Source organism: Lontra canadensis, unplaced genomic scaffold (genome assembly GCF_010015895.1).
Source record: "Lontra canadensis isolate GAN:19392208 unplaced genomic scaffold, GSC_riverotter_1.0 scaffold36, whole genome shotgun sequence".
Taxonomy (NCBI): domain Eukaryota; kingdom Metazoa; phylum Chordata; class Mammalia; order Carnivora; family Mustelidae; genus Lontra; species Lontra canadensis.
Window position 1 is genome coordinate 3,378,848 of NW_022631030.1, and position 22,116 is coordinate 3,400,963.

General features: G+C 43.3%; 1 protein-coding gene across 1 annotated transcript; it reads right to left on the bottom strand.

Annotated features, from left to right (window-relative positions):
• Positions 1-1,055: 1,055 nt before the first annotated feature.
• MPZL2 (myelin protein zero like 2) lies at positions 1,056-13,507 on the bottom strand. Its single transcript, XM_032868618.1, has 6 exons — positions 13,089-13,507; positions 11,896-12,062; positions 11,254-11,464; positions 7,920-8,067; positions 4,678-4,753; positions 1,056-2,896 (listed from the first exon to the last, which is right to left on the bottom strand). Exons 1-5 carry the CDS (start codon positions 13,144-13,146, stop codon positions 4,690-4,692), a joined length of 648 nt encoding a protein of 215 aa, XP_032724509.1. The 5' UTR covers positions 13,147-13,507; the 3' UTR covers positions 1,056-2,896; positions 4,678-4,689.
• Between the last annotated feature and the right edge of the window lie 8,609 nt (positions 13,508-22,116).

Consider the following 22,116-nt stretch of genomic DNA (forward strand, 5'->3'; position numbering starts at 1 on the left):
CTGTCGTATGAGTCTCATCCTCAGACTCTCCTCAGAAGTCATTTTTTACTCCCTACAGATTATTTTATTTGAACTATCTCAAAATAGGTTTCTATAAATTTAGACTTTGAAGAGACCTAGGCGATTATACAGGATCAGTCAACAAATAGGTATTAGGCCTTCGTGACCAATGTGTACGTCAAGTGTCTCTGGTTCGTGTTTTGTGTTTAGCTATCACAGCATCCAGCTCAGTACCTATGTAAATTGGGTATTTTTTTTAAAGATTTTATTTATTTATTTGACAGACAGAGATCACAAGTAGGCAGAGAGACAGGCAGGGAGAGAGGAGGAAGCAGGCTCCCTGCTGAGCAGAGAGCCCCATGCCGGGCTCTATCCCAGGACCCTGAGATCATGATCTGAGCCAAAGGCAGAGGCTTTAACCCACTGAGCCACCCAGGCACCCCTAAATTGGGTATTTTATTATTAAACTGCTGTTCGCGGTGGCAATGATGAAATGACTATAACATATAATAGAGGAAAAAAGGAATTCTTTTGGTGGGAAAAGTGAGAAAGTAATGTTTTTACAGTGCTGGGAGTGAAATGAAGTAATAGTGCCCCATTCTAATAAAAAAGAGATGGGATGGTACCCTGCTCCGATCATTAGTCAACCTATCCTCTCGGAATCTGCGTGTATTTAGTGAAAACGAGGGGAACAGAAGTATGCTTCAGCTTTCGGGAAAGTTTAATAAGCTCTCATTTTTCAATTCCCATTCCGTTACCAGACTTGAAAGCTAGTGATGTTCTCTATTGAGAAGGTAACGTAAGAGTACTGAGCAGAAGAGATGATACCCTTCCTTCAGAAGAGCTCCCAAACTAAGTAGTTTGTTGTGCCCAATTCCTGGTTGTCCAAAGCAATGTGGAATACACATTTATCCAGTATAAACTAATTTCATCCATTATTGACTTCCAGGCTCCCTCTAAGAAAATTCCTCAGTGAAGATAAAATATATAACCATCTTTTTTTTTTTTGGTACTTGCTGTGTTAAATATTTAGATTTGTATATAAGCAAATTATATAACTGATAATTCTTTATTACTAAAGGTTATTTACACATGTGTTTAAGGCACAATAAAAAATAAATTACAATACAAAAGTTATATTTAGGAAGAAGATACTGAACAACAGGGTCATATTAACCCCTGAATAATATTTAGCCAAGACACAAGCTACGAGTTTTACTGGAAAAGACTTTCCATGAGTTTTTAACCACTTCTTCATTACACTTACAGAATATCATCCAAGCCAACTGTTTGGAAAAAATATGTTATTTTCAAAGGTTGAATTATGGAGAAAAGTAGAAAATGTGAGTTAAAGATAGCATAAACCTTAAATCTAACTTTTAGTTTCAAAATTAAGTATTAAAACTACTTTTCAGTGTAATAGACAAAATAAGACAGGTACGGAATGAATTCAGAATCAAGGTTCATGTGTAAATTGTACCAATTATTTTAAAAATACTCAAAAAAAATCAAAGTTCAGCATGTATAAATACAGGTAACCCATCTGAAAATTCCAGTTTGTTAAAAGAAAGAACACTTTTGGCCCAGTCAATAAAACCCGAAAATATTAGACTATAAAGATGGGGGAGAAGGGCAACTAAACTTTCAGAAGTTTTGTACATTTTGAATAAATGCTGCTATAGCTTAGGTTTGTAAAGACACTGGGGAGATTAAACACTTTAAAAAGCACTCTTCTTTCTGAAGCCCACTTAAAAAGTTTGTTTTCTCTACTAGTATAAAGGAAAAAAACAAAGTTAGTTTCATATTGTTAGTTTTGGTATTTCTTTGCCCCATACCAAATCTTCCCTCCCACAAAGTAAGGAAGTAAACTAAAGCAAAATAAAATAAGATAAAGAAAAGGAGAAAATAAATAATATCATACAGTTCTCAGAGCTTTTTATATAACATTGTACAAAATTATCATCACTTAAGGTTGATTTTTTTCACCAGCCCTAAATTTTTACAGTCATAATTTACTATTTCAGAATCCTCCCATGTAACTGCTTAATGATTCCATTCTTCAAGTGAGCATAGATTTTGCTCTGTTGTTATAAAATAACTGAGTAGTAGTAAGCTAAGCAGCAGTCACTGCTCATGAAAAACCTGCATTATGGGTTGTTTTTCACAACACAGAAAAAAAAGGTGACAAGTAATTCATCCTGGGGTGGCACTTGTCAATCTACAAGCATTTATAAACTTTTCTAGCTACTCTGTAATTTAGATTTGTGCTATTATAAAACTTGGATCAACAAAACAAAAAACAAACATCATCTGGGATACTGAAAGAAAGTTAATAAAACAAGATGTGTCCCATCCTTAAGGATAGCCACAAAAAAATCAAATTGTTCTTTAACAGTTTGAATTTAAGATTTCCTGTTAATCAATCAAAAATAGCTGGGAGAATTAGCTCACTTTTAATTAAAAGTGAAAAGGAAAGAGTAAACACATTAACTTTAGTAGCAAAAGTACTACTCTAAAGAAACTAACATGTTAAAGGAAATGTCGTGACAGACACGTTGGCTTTCATCTCATTGGATACCAATGTATGTGTGTACAATTAATCATCCACAAGGAGTGTCTAAGGGCAAAAATATAGCTTCTTAGTACAAAAGGCTAATAATGAGCATTTGAAAAATATTTGCACTTTGAAATTAAATAAAACCTTAGTAATAGTTTGTGTGTGAGTCTGATATCTGCTCAAAAGGGCCCTACGCCAGCTCCAGAGAGATGTTGCTCCTCGAGATGGTTATGTACAGCAGAGCTGGTTGGAAGCCAGGTCACAACTGGAAAAGCCAAAGAAATCTTCCATTAACTTCAACTTATCCTAGGGTTCTTGTTCTTGGGAATCTTCAGCTTCCTGAAATATAAAAGCTTAAATGGGTAACACATTTGGGAAGAGTGCAGAGAGGTACCTGGAGTTACAAACTAAATATATATTATTAGGCATGTTCTCCACTGTGATGGAAAATATTCTTAATGTACTTGTTCTCCTCCTAATTCACCTTTTAAAATGTGTTTCTGATCCTTATATACTTCTCAGTATCAGTATCGTGAATTCATAGCCTCTGCCTTCCATGGATATTTGGAAGACCCGTAGCGCACGCACACACATGCATGCCTTCTCTTTCTCTCTCTCTCTTTCTCTCTCTCTCTCTGTCCTCTTTTATTATAAATAAAATCAAGCACATAGAAAAATAGAAAAGACAGTGTTTAGAATTTACCCATCATCTAATTTTAAAGCATTTTTTGCATTATTTGCCATATACTTATTTGGTTTTTAATTTGTTACATATAAGCATATATAAATTTATATCTAATAAATGTATATTACATATAAATGTATACTTAAGATAGGGACATTTTTCTCTGTAACCATAATACTTTTATTATACCTAATAAAATTAACAGTAATTCCCTAATATTATCCATATTCAAACTTTCAAAGACTCCCATTGTCCCCCCCAAATCTTCTTACAACTGGTTTTTTCAAACCTAGTATCCATCCAGTGAGGACATCCAGTCACACTGCACTTGATTGTGTTAGTTCCTTAAATTTCTTTTCATTTCCATCTTCATTTTCCATGACCCTGACTGTTAGACCCTTTCGGTATCCTAGATGATGTTTGTTTTTTGTTTTGTTGATCCAAGTTTTATAAAAACCATATCTGCTTGGTTTTAAAAAGGCAACTGCCCTCAGTAAAATCTCTCTCTGATATCAAGTTCTTCTGGTTTTACAAATTCTTCTGGTTTTACAATAGAATAATTTCTTTCCATATTCTGTTTTATAAATCCTTGAGGTCTTTCCCCGAACATTAGGCTACAAAAATGTGACTCTTTTTGCAAATAATAATAGTGGACTTATTTCAGAAAATAGAAAAAATTCTGATCAAACAAAAAATAAATCATCCTACCCTTTAAGCATAATAAACCTGAAAATGGGGGCACCTGGGTGACTCAGTGGGTTAAGCCTCTGCCTTCGGCTCAGGTCATGATCTCAGGGTCCTGGGATCGAGCCCCCCATGGGGCTCTCTGCTCAGCAGGGAGCTTGCTTCTCCCCTCTCTCTCTGCCTGCCTCTCTGCCTACTTGTGAACCCTCTGTCTCTCTGTGTCAAATAAATAAATAAAATCTTTAAAAAAAACCCTGAAAACGGGAAAATAAAACTATACAGTACTAAAATTAGATTCATAGTTCCAATAACTAGATGAATGGAGTTGAAATCAATTCCAAGTAGTATAAAAGTTCTGTCAAAATGTCAGACATATCTATTGAGTCATTCTCTTGATGCACGATTGGTTTACAACAAAATAAAACAAGCAGATATCACTTCTTTCATTTAAAAAAATAAAGATTTATTTACATGTTGAAAGTGAATTATTCTTGGTCGTGGTAAACATACCCACAAACGCTTGAATAATCTTAGAATTCTCCCATCTTCAATGGTCTAACAGCCTCATCCTTTGCACAAAACCCAAAGAGGAAGCTGTCCATAACACTAGTAGAAGACTTATATCTCCCTGACCCGGCTCCTCCAGTTTCATGCAGGAAACACCTAACAGTCCTAAAATCTGGGAGATCCACATTAGATGTGGGCCAGACGAGAAAGCTAAGGAAAGAAATCAACTCATTATGAGCCTCACCATCTAAGAATGTTAGTCTGTGTCTTCTAAATAAATGGAGACCTTTTTGTCTTGATTGAGCCTTTCCTCTTCTTTTCTGTAACAAAGAAGTAGAAACCAATGTCAGGTGAAAATTATAAGAAGCAAAGGAGGCAAGTCTTAGAAAGCAAGCTCCGGGCGATGTATTTTCTCCCATATTTTGGAAAGCATTACCTGCATCTGGGAACAGATCCAAGCTTACAGAAAGCTACACCACTAGTGCCATCTATCTAATAATACACATGCCTCCACATGACCCTGGGTCTCTGAACTTCTACATGCCTCAGAATACTTTTAGATGGGAACCTGAAGGAGGTAAAGCAGACACCTTAGTTTATCATTAGTATCCGGCCTCTAATTCCATTCCTTATTCAGAAAAGAAAAAAGAAAAAGTTCTGTGTTGACCTAAAAGCCATCTTTATTGCTTTGTGGTCAATCTCTAATGTCAGAGTTGGCTTCATTGGGCATCTTAAAATCAATTCTTTTTACTTCAGTAAATATTTCTTTAGGAAAAGAAACAAACAGTGCTGGGAAAACTGAAAAACTGCAATTGCAAAAGAATGAATTTGGACTCCTACTTTACTCCATATACAAAAATTAACTCAAAGGACACCTGGGTGGTTCAGTGGGTTAAGCCGCTGCCTTCAGCTCAGGTCATGATCCCGGGGTCCTGGGATCGAGCCCCACATCGGGCTCTCTGCCCAGTGGGGAGCCTGCTTCCCCCTCTCTCTCTGCCTGCCTCTCTGACTACTTGTGATCCCTGTCAAATAAATAAATAAAATCTTAAAAAAAAAAGAAAATAATCATAAATCTTCAGGACCTTAGGTTAGCCAATGGTTTCTTAGGTATGACACCAATAGCAGAAGCAGCAAAAGAAAAAAATTGATGATTGGGACTTCATCAAAATTAAAAAGTTCTGCGCTTCAAAGGACATGAAGAAGAAAGTGAAAAGGCAACCCACAAAAGACAAACCCAACTTGTAAATAGGCAAAATGTTTGAATAGATAGATCTCCAAATAAGATATGCAAATGGCCAATAAACACATGGAAGGATGCTTAACATCATTAGTCACTAGGAAAATGCAAATCAAAACCTCAGTAAGATACCACTCTACACCCAGTAGGTGGCTATAATCTAAAGGTCAGACAACAAGTGATGTCAAGGACACGGACCAGTTAGAAGCTCCTATGTTGCTGGTAGGAGTATACAATGATGTAGCTGTTTTAGAAGACAGTCTGGCAATTCCTCAAAAAGGTAAACATACAGTAACCATATGTTCCAACAATTCCAGTCCCAGGAGAGTTGAAAACACATGTCTATGCAAAAATTTATAAATAAGTGTTCATAGCAGCATTAGTCATATTGGCCAAAAAGTAAAAAACAAACTAAAAGTCCATCAACTGAATGGATAACCAAGTGTGGTATGTACATGCAGTGGAATATTATACAACCATAAAAAGGAATGTAGTACTTCTACTACTATATGCGCTACGTGGATGAACCTAAAATATTATACTAAATCAAAGAAGCAGAAATTAGAGGCCACACTGTATGATCATCCATTTACATGAATGTCCAGAGTAGGTGTAGGAATGCTGGCCATGCTGACTCTATCTTTGACCCACCATCTTATTGTAGTCTCCTTGATGACCTCTTCATCGCTACACGTTCTAGAGTAATGCATAAGATGTAATGTAAAAGTTAAATGTGGGGCGCCTGGGTGGCTCAGTGGATTGGGCCGCTGCTTTCGGCTCGGGTTGTGGTCTCCGGGTCCTGGGATCGAGCCCCGCATCAGGCTCTCTGCTCTGCAGGGAGCCTGCTTCTCCCCCCACTCTCTGCCTGACTCTCTACCTGCTTGTGATCTCTCTCTCTGTCAAATAAATAAATAAAATCTTAAAAAAAAAAAAAGTTAAATGTGAAAACTCCATACTCAACATTCCAAAACCAGAATATCCAGGGAGCCTGTTCTGGATTTCAACGGCCCCACTAAGATACTGGTGCAGATAACGAGTTTTCTACAGAGGCACAGGAAGTGCCAGAAAGTCTGTTAAACGTTAGCAACCAATCACGTGTATATGACACTCCCCCACATGTCCCGCTCCTTTAAAACCAGCAAATGAGGGTCACCTGGGTGGCTCAGTCAGTTAAATGTCTGCCTTCAGCTCAGGTCAAGATCCCAAGGTCCTGCTTCTCCCTCTCCCTCTGCCTACCACTCTGCCTACTTGTGCTCTCTCTCTTTGTCAAACAAACAAACAAATAAATAAAACCAGCAAACTAAAACGTGGGACTTCTGAGGAGACTACGTGTGCAGCTGTCCAGATGGCGGTCCTCTCGACCCCCCCATCAGTAATCACTCAACATAAAACTCGGTGTATTCTTTATGGGGTTGCCTACTTCATTAATGTTTCAAAGTGCTTCCTCAGCTTGGGGGGCACTCTACATTCTCCTCACCTTTGAACAATATGCATATCCACAGAAAGATTAGTAGCTGCCACCAGCAGGTGGAGGGGACAATGGTAATGGCTAACAGGTATGGAGTTTCTTTTGAGGGTGCTGAAAATTCTGGCATTAGTGGTGATGGTCACACAACTTTGTGAACATTAAAAACGTGAATATTTATGGAAGGTCAATTTCATCTCAAAAACTATGAATTTATTGGGGCGCCTGGGTGGCTCAGTGGGTTAAGCCGCTGCCTTCAGCTCAGGTCATGATCTCGGAGTCCTGGGATCGAGCCCCACATCGGGCTCTCTGCTCAGCGGGGAGCCTGCTTCCTCCTCTCTCTGCCTGCCTCTCTGCCTGCTTGTGATCTCTCTGTCAAATAAATAAATAAATAAAATCTTAAAAAAAAACAATGAATTTATTGATCACCTTCTATCAGCATGGCTGCCTTTCCTAGACACTGATTTGACCCCTGCTGACTGCCCAGTGGTCCTCACAAAAATGTACACTTTACATTAAAAGTAAGGAATAGCCTAGAAAAGTTTTATGTAAGCAGATTCTGATAATATCAAATCCTCCATAATAAAGCCTATAACGAAATCTTCCTTATCATTAAGAAAGCTTTTGTAAAGTTACTAAATCACACCCTAATTTATCCATCCTGTGAATTTAAATTTTTTACAAGACTTACTCAGAGGGAAGAACATCTGTTCAACAATCATTAAAATACCAAGAGTCATGATAGAAGAGTGTTAGAAGACTTCCCAGAACTTCCCAGCCTTACGGTTTTATCTCCATCACTTTATGAGCTCTCTCAGCCCATCGTTTCTTCCGGAAATGCTGGACGAGGACCACCACGATTACGATTATGACCATCAGTGCACAGGCAGAGCCAATGGCCAGGGCCAGGAAATAAATCTCAGAGAAGCGGACTGTAAGGAGAAAAGGCGGATCTCATGTTTCTAAAAAGAGAAGGGACGTGATGAAACCTAAAGCGAGAAGAAGGATGTATTTTCACCACTAAATGGAATCTTCCTTTCTCCTACAGTATGACCATGTGACTTCTAGGAGCAATAAGCAAACCACATGAATTACTTTAGTGATTCTCAAACTACGGTGCCAGGAGTAGCAGCAGAGCGCTCTTAAGAACTTTAAAATGAAAATTATCAGGCGCCTGCTGAATGGCGGGGCGGGGCCCAGCAATCTGTTTTAACAAGTCCTCCAGGTGATTCTGCTGCAGCCTGAAACTTCCAGAACCACCGAGCCAGTTGAACCACTTTGTGGGGTAAGGTTAGTGCTGACCTCATCAAACCCAGAGCCGTTTCTCCTCGATTCCCTCTCACCCCTGGCATTCAGTCAGTCATTGATTCCAGCTTATTAAGGACCTACTATGTTCAGACACTGCAATGGAAATACAAAGCCAAAAAAGGCATTACCTTCAGGGAACTCTTGCCCACCCGGAGGATAGGCAAGTTAATCAGTAACTATAGTCTAGAAATAGTAGATAAAGTGTAGATAAAATGATGCAAGAGGGAACCCAGAGGGAAAGGTCCCTAAACCAGGCAGAACCTGTGAAGCCTGGGTCTCTTGGCTTTTAGTCTGTTTTCTGATTTAAGCTTCAGTAAACCCAGGGTGCCTGGGTGGTTCAGTCCGTTAAGCATTTGCTTTCAGCTCAGGTCATGATCTCAGGGTCCTGGGATGGAGACCTGAGTCCCTGCTCAGCGGGGAGTCTGCTTCTCCTTCTCCCTCTGTGCTGTAAAATAAATAAAATCTTTTTTTAGGGGTGCCTGGATGGCTCAGGGGGTTAAGCCTCTGCCTTCGGCTCAGGTCATGAGCTCAGGGTCCTGGAATCGAGCCTCACATCGAGCTCTCTGCTCATCGGGGAGCCTGCTTCCCCCTCTTTCTCTGCCTACTTGTGATCTCTCTGTCAAATAAATAAATAAAATCTTTTTTATAAAATATTTGTTTAAAGGGTTGCCTGGGTGGCTCAGTTGGTTAAGCATCTGCGTTCAGCTCAGGTCATGATTCCAGGGTCCTGGGATAGAGCCCTGCACTGGGCTCCCTACTCAGCAGGGAGCCTGCTTCCCCTCTCCCTCTGCCTGCAGCTCTCCCTGCTTGTATTCCCTGTGTCAAACAAATAAATAAGATCTGTTTTAAAAATAGCTTTTTAATTAAATAAATAAACTTCAGTAAACCCTCAGTGCCAGAAAAGACATTAGAAAAAATGTCTATACAAATAAAAAATAAAAGTAAAATTAAAAAAAAAAAAGAAAAATGTCTAGCCCAGGGGTTCCTGGCCTGGAGTCCATGAAGGAGGATGGGGAGAAAGGGGGGCCGCAAGTCCACAAACTCCATGTCATATTATGTGTATGTGTACATTTTTGAGGGAAGCAGAGTTGCAGATTTCATTAGATTCTCAGAGCAGTGATCACCGTATGTTTAAGAACCACATGTTCTTGTCTAACCTGTTCATGCAGGTTAGAGGCAGATGAATTCAGAAACTGAGGTCCCAGGACATTCTATTACTCCTTTCAGTATTCAAATGACTTCTCCAAGGTCACAGAGCTCTATTGATGGGGCCCCAAGGATGATACTAGGAATGAAAGGAGGAAAAACCCTACCACTTTACAGGCTTATATATTTTGGGTAGTAATATTATGTGTTGGTTAAGAGCATGCACCAGAGAGAATTAGGTCCAGATACCAGCTCTACCATTTGCTAGCTGTGTGATTTGGGGTAATTAACTTATTTGAGTCTCAGTTTCTTCAAGGTATTAAGCAGGGGTAACAATATCCATTTCTTGAGTTCTTTTTAAAAAATCTATTCCTGGGATGCCTGGCTGGCTCAGTCAGAAGAGTACACAACTCTTGATCTCAGGGTTGTGAGTTCAAGCCCCACATTGGGTGTAGCAACCACTAAAATAAGTAAACTAAAAAAAAAAAAATTGTATAAATTTTTCCATGGTGTGTCTACACGTAATAAACACTCAATCTGTGGTCACTATTATCATTTTCAATGCAAACATATTTTATTCAGTGCAGGTGAGAATCTAGGGAATTTTTACATCTATTACATCTATTATCTCATTTTATCCTCACCATAATCCTCGCTCTATTATTCTTAGTGTAAGGAGAGAAAGAAAAGATTTATTGACAGTTGGTAAATGATAACAGTGGCTCAAACCCAGATTTACAGCTCTGAAGTTTTATGGTCTTTGCTTTTTATTATCTGGCTCGGTTCCCGGGTTTGCCTTTACAGGATTGCAAGCGATACAGTGCATTCATACAGCTTTGGAGTTAAAAGATGCTTGGGTTTGAGTTCTACATGGCTTGGGTTTGAGTTCTACATGAATCTGGACAAGTGACTTAATCTCTGGGAGCCTCAGTTTCCTCATTAGTAAAATGGAGAGCACTGAGAGCACAATAAACTGATGTGATATATAAAGATGGAAATATGCAAAACCCTGGCATGTTGCAGGACTTAATAAAGGAGAGCTTTCGATATTGGTATGTGCCGCCTGGCATGGTCCTATGAGTTAAATGAGCTAGTGTGTTGGGGCACGTGGGTGGCTCAGTGGGTTAAAGCCTCTGCCTTCGGCTCAGGTCATCATTCCAGGGCCCTGGGATCGAGCCCCGCATCGGGCTCTCTGCTCAGCGGGGAGCCTGCTTCCCTCTCTCTCTGCCTGCCTCTCTGCCTACTTGTGATCTCTGTCAAATAAATAAATTAAATCTTTAAAAAAAATGAGCTAGTGTGGGTCCAGTGTGGGACAGTGCCTGACACAGAGTAGGTACTCAATACATATCTGGAGAATAAATGAGTGAATGAACAGATCTGATGTTAGCCTTTTACCAGAGAATTGCTTCCTTTCCGTTTTACAGTCTCAATGCCATTTCTGTAACAGATTCCCTCCTCAGTTTGCTTAACTCTGTTTCTTTCCACAGCCAAACAAAGCCTTTCTCTTTTTACCCCTCAACTCCTCACTCTCCCTCTGTAGATTGCGGATCTGAAGGGCTAGCCCCGCTCTCCACCCTTTTAGCCATCACAAAAGATTACCCCTCTCTTTTCAACATGCTCTCACCCTTCCCCAGACAGTTCCCCACCAACCCCACACAACCTACCAGTGTGCACGACGCTGAGCCGAATCTCTCCTATCAGCCCATCAACGTCAGGTGGGTTCTTCACCTGGCAGGTGTATGTCCCATTGTCATCAAACTGCAGCTTCCACAGGATGATGGAGACGTCATACCGCTCAGGGTTCCCGTCCCACACCACCCGATCCTTGAAACGCCCGCTCATGGGTTTGAAGGGATCCACGTGGTAGTAGAATACCTAGAAGGCAGAAGCAGCCAAAAGTCTTCTTCAGTACGTGGGCAAGAAGGCTGAGGTGGAGTTAGCCCGACTCACTGCCCCATCTGCAGCTCTCTGCCTAGAATCTCCTGCTCTCAGGGCGCCTGGGTGGCTCAGTCGTTGAGCGTCTGCCTTCTGCTCCAGTCATGATCCCGGGTCCTGGGATGGACCCCAGCACTGGGCTCCCTGCTTGGCGTGACGCCTGCTTCTCCCTCTCCCACTCCCACTTCTCCTGCATGTGCTCTCTCTTGCTCTCCCACTGATGGACCTCGTAGTTCTGTCTCTGTCCCAAGAATTGTTTCTCAGCTTTGCCCTGCACTTGTTGCTAAGAAAAGCAAAGGGAGGGCGAGGAGAAACAAACTGGCTTATTCTCCCAACCAAGGTCCCCTGGCCAATGACAATAATCTACTTACAAACTGCTCAGGCCCCCCATCTCGAGGCCGGAAGTTCCAGGTCACCGTCAGAGCATCACCCACGGGGGCAAAGCTGGAGAAAGTGCACTTTAACCGAACATCTGTCCCATTGACAGCCTCCAGCGCTTGGGAGGTGTAAATTTCCACCGCAGCTATCGGCCAAAGGGCTGCCGCCAAGAAAAGAAAAAGGGAAGATGTGTATTAAGAGAATTTCTGGGAACACTGCCAAAATAAATGTCCGAGCGAGGCACGAAACCAGAGATGCCCCAGCTCTCAAACTTACTTCATCCTGAGTCTGCATACTCCCACCTACGTGCCCCTGGGACCTTCCCGTGCCGTAGAACAACTAAGAATACCACTCAGCGAGCCTTCTTAGTGCCCTCACTTTCTCCACGGCACCGTACCCCAGCCTCGGGGTACCCCCTCCAAGCTGTTCTAAGGAACTACAGATGTCAGTAAATAAAATTGAAAGCAGAAACAAACAAATCAAAACTAATCATAACATGAATCAGACATAGATTCAGATTAAGCATTATGTAGCGTGTGAATCATGGTCCCCTAGAAGTTTTCCGGACAGGGTCCTTCTTACGTCATGATGTCATACTGTTGGTAGCCTTCTGCGGAAACTGAGTTCATCAACCCCCGCCAGCTTCTGCTTGCACCCCTGGAACGTCTATACCACATGGCTTTTTTTGGTTTTTTGTTTTTTGGTTTTTTTGTTTGTTTGTTTGTTTTACCATGACATTTACACTGAGAACTTGCACGTTGGGGCAGTTTCAAAATTACGGAGGGGGAGGGGAGGGTCCTCTCTCCTTAAATTCTCTGCTTTTCCAGGGCTGCTGCGAGTCCCCGATGAGACTCACACACAGAAATCCTGGTGCCAAGTCTTGCCTGCAGTGGGAGGTTGAGAGTAGCCAGACGGAAAAAAAGAAAAAAGGCTTGTAACCTGAGATTAAAAAGCCCTCTCTGTGCGGGAATCACCAGCCGCCAAAACACGCCTAAACCTGTTTGTCCAAAATCAGTTCTCCAAAACAACCCACCAACTTCAGTTTTCAGTAAAGTCAAAACCAGAACGCACAGCCACTGTGGCTCAGGCTCCCCCACAAAGCTCTTGCGACTTCGGAGACACTTAGCTAACTCTCTGGGGTAGGCAGGGAAGGAGCAGAGGCTGAGAGAAGCCCGCCGGCCCTTACCTGTGAGCTGTATGCCAAGGAGAAGCAGCCCAGCACGCGAAGGGCTCTTGCCATACATGAGGGAACCCAGCCCTGGCCGCGGAGACCAGACCGGGCAGACCGAGGGCTCCAGCAGCCTGCCAAGGCCACTCCGGTAAGAACAGAACCGCGCTGCTCCCCGGAGAGAAGAGCCAGCCCCTCACCTACTGGGAGGCTGAGCTCCAGTGCCTCTGACTCACCCCTGCTCCGCTGCTGCACTTTGCTGGAATGATAGGTGGGGCCTCAGCTCCCTACTGCCCTCCTCCTTTCCTCCCTCCCGCCTTCTTTGCTACAGGCAGTCCGCACTTCGTTCCAAACCCTGCAGTCCACTCTCTACTTTCCAGTTCCTCTGATGGGGTTCTGGCTTCTGGATGGCCTCAGAACCAGCCATAGGATGTGATACCAATCTGGAACGTCCCAGGCTGCTTTGGGTCTGGCCCCACACACACCCCGGTTTTTTCTAAGCGGGCTTCCCGCTGGCCTGGGAAGTGATTGTTGAAATCACCTCGAAATGATTCCGCTTCCCCAGCACCTCCCTGGGGCCACGGGAGCCTAGACCGGATTCCCGACTCCAAAGCACTCCGAATGCCTTAAGGCCCTCTCCGACAAAAAGTCCTCCAGTTTATACCCTCAGTTTTTAGTCAAACATTAGCACAAGGATCTCTGTGCCTTTTCTAGTTTGTAGCTTTCTCCAGACACCCACCTAAAATAAACCGGCCCAGACAAATCTCCATGTTTAATGATGCTTTCACTTTGAAGAACTTCAAGAAGAAGCAGGACAACAACCTTGCCCATGTAAGCTACTAGCTCAACCCAGTTCACCTCCCCAATATTCCCATGAAGTGTTGTTAAGAGGATACTAAGAGCCCAGAGAAGGTAAGTGATTTGCCCAATGTTGCACAGCTGGTAAAAACCAGAACTTTTGTGACTCTTAAGTCTAATGCTCTTCCTGCAAAATTACACCCAGCATGAACCATGGACGCAGAGGACTCTCAAGGAAAAAGTTTTCATAATAACTTTTCTGTGCCTCAGATTTCATCTGCCATTTTTAGGGCAGCCATCTGCCTAAAAAATCTGGAGAGCTGAGGAATTTAAATGAGAAAAGGTGCCTCCTTGTCTGGAAAGAGGGTGGCTAATTGTGACAGATCAACGAAGCAGGTCTCGAAACAGCCCCAGAAGACAAACGAAGGTTACACCTTGAATGAAGAAGCAGCTTGAGCAGGAATCTAACCCTGAGCAGAAAAGAATTACCCTAATCCCCGGGTTAGCAACCTAGATAGAAACTGAGGATTCCTCGTTAAACCCTGGAGCGGGGAAGTGGCCAGAAAAGGGAGGAAGGGACAGGCTGACTGGAAAAGATAAAACTTCATAAAGAGGGAAGAAAATTCCATCAAGGGAGAGGCAGATTACAGAAGTGGAAAAGAAAAGCCAAAAAAGAAAAGAAAAGCAGAGGCGCCTGGGTGGCTCAGTCGTGAGGCCTCTGCCTTAGGCTCAGGTCATGATCCCAGGGTCCTGGGATCAAGCCTTGCACTGGGTTCCCTGCTCTGTGGGAAGCCTGCTTCTCCCTCTCCCACTCCCCCTGCTTGTGTTCCCTCTCTCGATGTCTCATTCTCTGTGTCAAACAGATGAATAAAATCAGAAAAAAAGAAAGAAAGAAAGAAAGAAAGGCAGGCAGGCAGCAGGAGAAAGATGTCATGACCCTAGAAGGAAGGAAGGGAGGGAGAGAGAGGGAGAAAGGGAGAGGAGGGAGGGAGAGAGAGAAAGGGAGAGGAGGGAGGGAGGGAGAAAAAGGGAGAGGAGGGAGGGAGGGAGAGAAAGTGAGAGGAGGGAGGGAGAAAGAGAAAGGGAGAGGAGGGAGAAAGAGAAAGGGAGAGGAGGGAGAAAGAGAAAGGGAGAGGAGGGAGAAAGAGAAAGGGAGAGGAAGGAAGGAGAAAGGGAGGGATGGATGGATGGAAGGAAGGAAGGAAGGAAGGAAGGGAGGGAGGAAGGAAGGAAAAGAGAGAGAGAAAGAAAGAGAGAAAGAAAAACAGTGAACAACAAAAAACAGTTGCTAGAATAAAGAAACCCAGGGGCTACCCCAAATGAAGACCAGCGGTGTCTTAGCATGAATGTTTTATTAAGGTGAGTGTTCCTGAAAATAGAGTGGCTCCTTTGTCAGCTTCTAAGTCAGAGATCAACCAAAAATCAGCATGCTGGGGAAAATCTTAAAAATGGTGATGGGATAAAATAGAGACTCTGGAGTATGTAGGTCTGTAGAGCTCAGCTGCAGGAGCCTGAAAGAAAAGGGGTGAAAGGGCACCTGGGTGGCTCAGTGGGTTAAAGCCTCTGCCTTCAGCTCAGGTCATGATCCCAGGGTCCTGGGATCGAGCCCCACATCGGGCTCTCTGCTCGGCAGGGAGCCTGCTTCCTCCTCTGTCTCTCTCTCTCTGCCTGCCTCTCTGTCTACTTGTGATCTCTGTCAAATAAATAAATAAAATCTTTAAAAAAAAAAAAAAAGGAAAGGGGTGAAGGAAACGTGATCCTCTTTGTTGGCTTTTAACTTGCAGAGAGAAATGCAGCTCTCAAGGAAGGGGGTAGGTAGAGCCTGAGGTTTTGAAGTCTAGGGCAAACTGCAAAATTTGGTGAGAGGTAGAGTTACCAAAGACCTCAAGGACACAGAGAAAAGCATCAGGGGAGGAATCAGGGCAGGCAGCCTCAACAAACTGCCTGTTGTCTGGAGCAGAAGAATCTCTCCCCCAGGTAGCCAGATGCCCTGGGAGCTGGCTGCCAGCCCTGCTAGGAGGGTCAGCAGCCGCCCAGATCCCATTCTTCAGCAGAGTTCAAGTTCCGGGCTTTGTGCCCAGCAACGCCCAATTCCTTCCTTCCAGTGAACGGGAGTGGCTCCAGAGTCACCCAGTTCCCCTCCTTGGGAGGGGAGGGAGGAGACCAATGGCTAGACTCCTTGTCAAGAAAACACTTGAGTTAAGAAAGACATTTGCCCCTGAGTCCCCAGGGTGCCCGTCAGCGGGGCTATGATCAAAACTGGAGGCTTCTAGGTAAGGTCTAAAATGCACTTAGTCTCTAGGCAAATGGGAGAAAAGGAAGAAGAGAAAAGTTTCCAGAAACATCACTTTTTTCCTAAACTTTTCCAGAGAAAAATCCTGATTTTTGTTAAAATGGATGGCGTACCAATGGTTTTGAAAGTACCTCATCTGTCCCAACTGCCTACACATTTCCCAAAAATATTTCCTTTTTTCTTTTTTCTTTTTTTAAGATTTTATTTATTTGAGAGAGCGAGAGAGAGTGAGAAAGCATAAGAGTAGAGACGGCCAGAGGGAGAAGCAGACTCCCTGCGGAGCTGGGAGCCCAGGATCATGACCTGAGCTGAAGGCAGATGCCCAACCAACTGAGCCACCCAGGTGCTCCCAAAAATATTTCTAATGGGGTACCTAGAAACCCACTGGGGAGGAGGAAACGCACCGGGGTGGGGGGGCTCAAAAGACAAGAAGGACAACTCAGTATTTGTAAAAGTTGTCTTGTTAACATCCAAGGCAAAAATGTGGTTTTTCTCACAAGATGAAATCACCAAGGGAAACAAATGATTTAGCTCTTGGGTGGTTCAGATAAAGTGTCTGTTTACTCAAAACTTCCTGTCTGCATGTTTCCTTATTAGGAAAGATTATATTTAATTTTTGTTCTATGTCAGGCAAGACATAAAGTAGAGTAAGACTTTTCTGCCTGGGGAGAAAAATTGGAGTCCAAAGAAGATTGGGAGGTACAGTGTGTATGTTAACAAATAATTACCATATTAGTGGAGAGAGAGAGTCAGGAGGAAGGGGCAGAGAGAATCCCAAGCAGACTCCACACCCAGCACGAGCCCGATGTGGGGCTCAATCTCATGACCCTGAGATCATGACCTGAGCCTACATCAAGCGTCAGACCTTAACCGACTGAGCCACCCAGAACTCCTGAAATGGGTCCTTAAAGGATAAATGAGAATTCTGGAGAGAGAGGAAAAACAGAGGTTCTCTTGTTGAAACAAACGGAAGGGGGCTAAGCAGGAAATATGGTCTCCACGGGACCTACAAATGATTTCTCAACCCAGTGCTCAGGGAGGAGTGGCAGGTCAGGAGGCTGGAAAGAGAGGCTGGGCCCAGATATCGACGGTCCTCATTCTCCATCCTGGGGAGTATGGACTCAATCCTGACAAATACACCATTTGGAGGTAACTAAGATACAACCCAAAAAGGGTGGAATTACTTTGATATTTACCAGACCAATAAAAATAATGAGAAAAAGCCTTGGGACCTCGACAACCGCACACTCAAGCGACTTTCTCATACACCCCCTGGCCTAAGAGCCAGAATTAAAAGTCCCAACTTAATACTCATTTGCAGAAGACACAGGGACTCCCAGACACCCTTACCAACAGCAGGGCCAATCCATAACTCCTTTGTTTCCTTTTTTTGTTTTCTAAACTTCTGGTGAGCTTCTCAAAGATGGGGGTTGGGGGAGAGCTAGGATGTCAGAGTCCCCGATGAGAGGGGGGCTCTCAGCCCAAAAGAAGTGGTATGTTCCCCTTGGTCCTCCTTCTTGACTTGCTCTCCCTAGAGATATTCCAAAGCCAAGTCTGGATTTGAGACTGAGCTCTAATAGCTTAGAAAAACCATGGGCGGGGGGGGGGGGGAACCATGGGAGGAAATGCCTTCCTATCTCTTCCCCCGCCTCTCCCCCAACCCATTCCTCCCACCTCCACCCCCACCCCATCACTGCAGCTTAGATACTCCCCAGTAAAGCCTTGGGCTCCTTTCCTAATTATAGAGGAGGGCATCCTGCTCTTATTAATTGGCCCACAGAAGCGACTGTGAAGTTTAACCCTTACTTTACTCTGAAGAGATGCTAGAGGGATTTGCACGGGACTGGAGAGATGGATGTCTTTGAAGATAACTGAAGGACCTCCCAGTTCACCGTAGGTACCACATTGAAATCATGGGTGAGAATTCATACCTGTGTCATGTTTACTGATGAATATAGCATCTTCTGGTTACCACGCCCAATTTCCACTCTTAGGAAATGAATTCATTTTCCAAGAAAAGATCCAGCCACTTGTTTTTTTTATTACTATGTAGTGGGAGACAGGAGGCCGGAGCTGGAATCCCATCGGCTTGGACCCAAATGCACGCTTGGCTGATGACCAGCTGTGAGGCCTTGGGCAGGTGTTTCACTTTCTGTGCCTCGACCGTGTCATATGCAAAATGAGACCAGTACTACCTGCCCAGAAGGCTGGGTGTAAGAATCTGATGAAATACTGTAATTAAACATACAGCTATACGCTCGGGGCCCATCAAAAACAGCAAATTTGGTTGTTTGTGATTAGACTTAGTTACGATATTGCAAACTGCTCCCATGACCACTTTGGGAGGAGGTCTGAGAGTTTCTCATCAAGCCAAGTTTCATATAAAGCTAACCATCGTAGCAATTCCATCCTAGGTATTAATCCAAGAGAAATGAAGGTGTATAGCCACAAAAAGACTTATATGAGAATATCTGTAGAAGTTCTATTAAGACGAAGATTGTCTGTTTTATTAAGATTAAGATTAAGGTGGGTGGCTCAGTGGGTTAAGGCCTCTGCCTTCAGCTCAGGTCTCAAGGTCTCAGGGTCCTGGGATCGAGCCCCGCATCGGGCTCTCTGCTCAGCAGGGAGCCTGCTTCCCCTTCTCTCTCTGCCTGTCTCTCTGCTTACTTGTGATCTCTGTCTGTCAAATAAATAAATAGAATCTTTAAAAAAAATTAAGATTATATGTCATCCCGAACTGGAAGCAGCCCAGGGATCCATCAACAGAAAAATGGGTACTTCTGTAGAATACTCATACGATGGGCTACTACTCAGCAGTAAAAACAAACAAGCTTCTGATACATTCACCCACATGGATACATCTCAAAAATACAATGTTGACAAAATCAGTTAGATAGAAAGTAGTACCTACTCTTTGGTTCCATGTATGTGATTCTAGGACAGGCAAAACTAATCTTTGGTGGAAAACATCCTAACAGTGTTTGCCCTTGGGAAAGTGGAGACAGGGGTTGATAGGAGGGGCACAAGGGAAATTTCTAGAGTGATATTAATGTTCTGCATCTCGATAGGAGTTTGGGTTACACAGACTTGTGCATTTGAAAAATCTCTTTGAATGGTATACATTTAACATTTTGTGTGTTTCATTATATGAAACTTTTATTCCAATATTTTTTAAAAATTACAAACAAATATTGGACTCATTAATGTACACAGTGGAATGTGTCCTATTGTCTGCAATTTAATTTTTTTTTAAGATTTTATTTATTTATTTTGAGAGAGAGAGCACAAACAGAGGGAATGGCAGAGGGAGAGGGACAAGCAGACTTCCCACATCAGAAAAGTAAGATGTGTTGATGGGTGGGTAGATGAAGGGGTGGATAAGGAACGAGCAGATGCGTGACAAAACATGCATAATAAAATGTTACTTGAAGAAGCTAGGTGTTCAGTGTAAAATTCTTCCCACTTCTCTGCATGTTTGAAATCTTCATAGTGAGATGTTGGCAAAATCTATTCCCTCTTTGACCAAACATTAAATAAATGTTTATGAAGTGTTTGAGATTCATTATTTAATTATTCATTATTCATTTACATTATGCTAATCTAGACATCATTCCTTAGAATATTGGTAGCTCCTAACGAAGAAAAATAACCATTAATGGGGCGCCTGGGTGGCTCAGTGGGTTAAGCGGCTGCTTTCAGCTCAGGTCATGATCCCAGGGTCCTGGCATCGAGCCCCACATCCAGCTCCCTGCTCAGTGGGGAAGCCTGCTTCTCCCTCTCCTGCTCCCCCTGCTTGTGCCCTCCCTCTCTCTCTCTCTCTCTCAAATAAATAAAACCTTTTTCTTAATCTTAAAAAAAAGAAATAAAGAAATTATCATTAATTTAAAAAATATTTCTGGGGCACCTGGGTGACTCCATGGGTTAAGCGTCTGCCTTCAGGTCACCATCCCAGAGTCCTGGGATGGCCCATGTGGGGCTCCCTGCTCAGCGGGGAGCCTGCTTCTCCCTCTCCCTCTGCCTCCCCCCTCCTCCCACCCCTGCTCAAGTTTTCTCGCTCATTCACTCACTCTCTCAAGTAAATAAATAAAATCTTTTTAAAAGGATATTTCCGGGGGCGCATGGGTGGCTCAGTCATGAAGCATCGGTCTTTGACTCAGAGAGATTTGTTTCTCCTAATATCTATTGAGCCCAGTGCAGGTAGAGAGAAAAGAAATTATTAACCAGGGGTGAAGTTGAAAATCTAATCAAAGGCCAGACTCTTGATAGCTCTTGATAAGGGTTAAGGAGTTTAGACTTTATCTTGAAGACAGTAGAAAGACTGAAAACTTTCAATCAAAATGACTTGATCTGACTTATGTATTAAAAAGATCACTCAAGGGGCACCTGGGTGGCTCAATGGATTTAATTTCCGACTCTTGATTTCAGCCCAGGTAGTGATCTCAGACTCATGAGGTCGAGCCCTGATTCTGGCTCCACACTGAGCCGGGAGTCTGCCTGAGATTCTCTCTCTCTCCCCCTCCCTCTATCCCTCTTACCCCACTTCACCTCTCTCTCTCTCTCTCAGATAAATAAATAAAATCTTTTTAAAATTAAAAAGAAAAAGAATGTTTTGGTTGTTTAGGAGTGTCCTGGTTTATGCCTGCTACCCTGCTATGATGATTCACAGCACCCCTTTGACACTCAGATGTGACGGTTTGGAAGATAATTTCTGTGGTCGGCCTAGAGAAGGGGAACCCCAGAATGGGCCCAGAGAAGGCTAAGTTTGAGGTAAAAGGGTCAGGAACAAAAACTGAAGGAGTTTTCTTCTGTGTGTGTGTGTGTGTGTGTGTGTGTGTGTGTGTGTGTTTGTGCGTGCTTATAAAGTTCTCTCTCCTCTTGAGGGAGTTCTCACCTAATGGCTTCTCCTTCATATATTTCCTAGGAAAGACCAGTCACTGCTCCTCGAGTGAGACAGAAGATAGAGAAGCAGACATCTGAAAGAGAAAGGAGGAGGTCTGCCAGAGTTGGTGACAGGAATGAGAGAGGAAATTTGCCCATGTCTGAGACTTACAGGGCAGGGACCCACCTAGTGACATATCCAGAATCCAAAACCAGGCCCGCCTAACTTCAGGCCATCGCCAGAGCTCGGGCCATCGCCAGAGCCGATCTCTTAAGAGTCAGGTGCTGTTCCTAGGAATCCAAAGGTAAAGGAAAAGATAAGATCTTAGCCCTCCAGGAGCCATCAGGCTTTTAACAAGTAGTCACAGTCCCGGGGTGCTTTGCAATGATAAGGTCCAAGCCAGGTGCTAGCGACAGCACAGGAATTAGGACAGACTCCTCCTGGGAGCACTAAGGAAGTCTGCTCTGAAAAGTTTCAACAATAGCTGGCGTCCACTTAACAAAAAGGTGGGGCCCTCTGGGCCAACACCTTGGCATTAGGACTGAAACAGCATGGAACTCTACGTTGGAAATTAATGATGTACTGTAAGTTGACTAATTGAATTGAAAAAAGGATTGAGGGGTATCTGGGGAGCTCAGTCAGTTAAGCATCTGCCTTCAGCTCAGGTCATGATCCCAAGGTCCTGGGATCGAGCCCCACATCAGGCTCCCTCCTCAATGGGAAGCCTGTTTCTCCCTCTTTCTCTGTCTGCTGTTCCCCCTGCCTGTGCTCTCTCTCTCTCTGTCAAATAAAAAATTAAAGGATTGAAACAGCATGGCCTGTGTAGGAACTTCCAGTAGGAGGCTGGAGCGTGGTAATAGCAAGAACCATCACTTATCATGTAGCTTTATTAATATTCCTATTTCTTCTATTTTCTTCTTCTTCTTTTTTAAACTAGGATCCATGCCCAGCATGGAGCCCAGTGCAGGGCTTGACCTCACAACCCTGAGATCAAGACCTGAGCTGAGATCAAGAGTCAGACACTTGACTGACTGAGCCACCCAGGCGCCCCTAATATCCCCATTTCACAGCTAAGG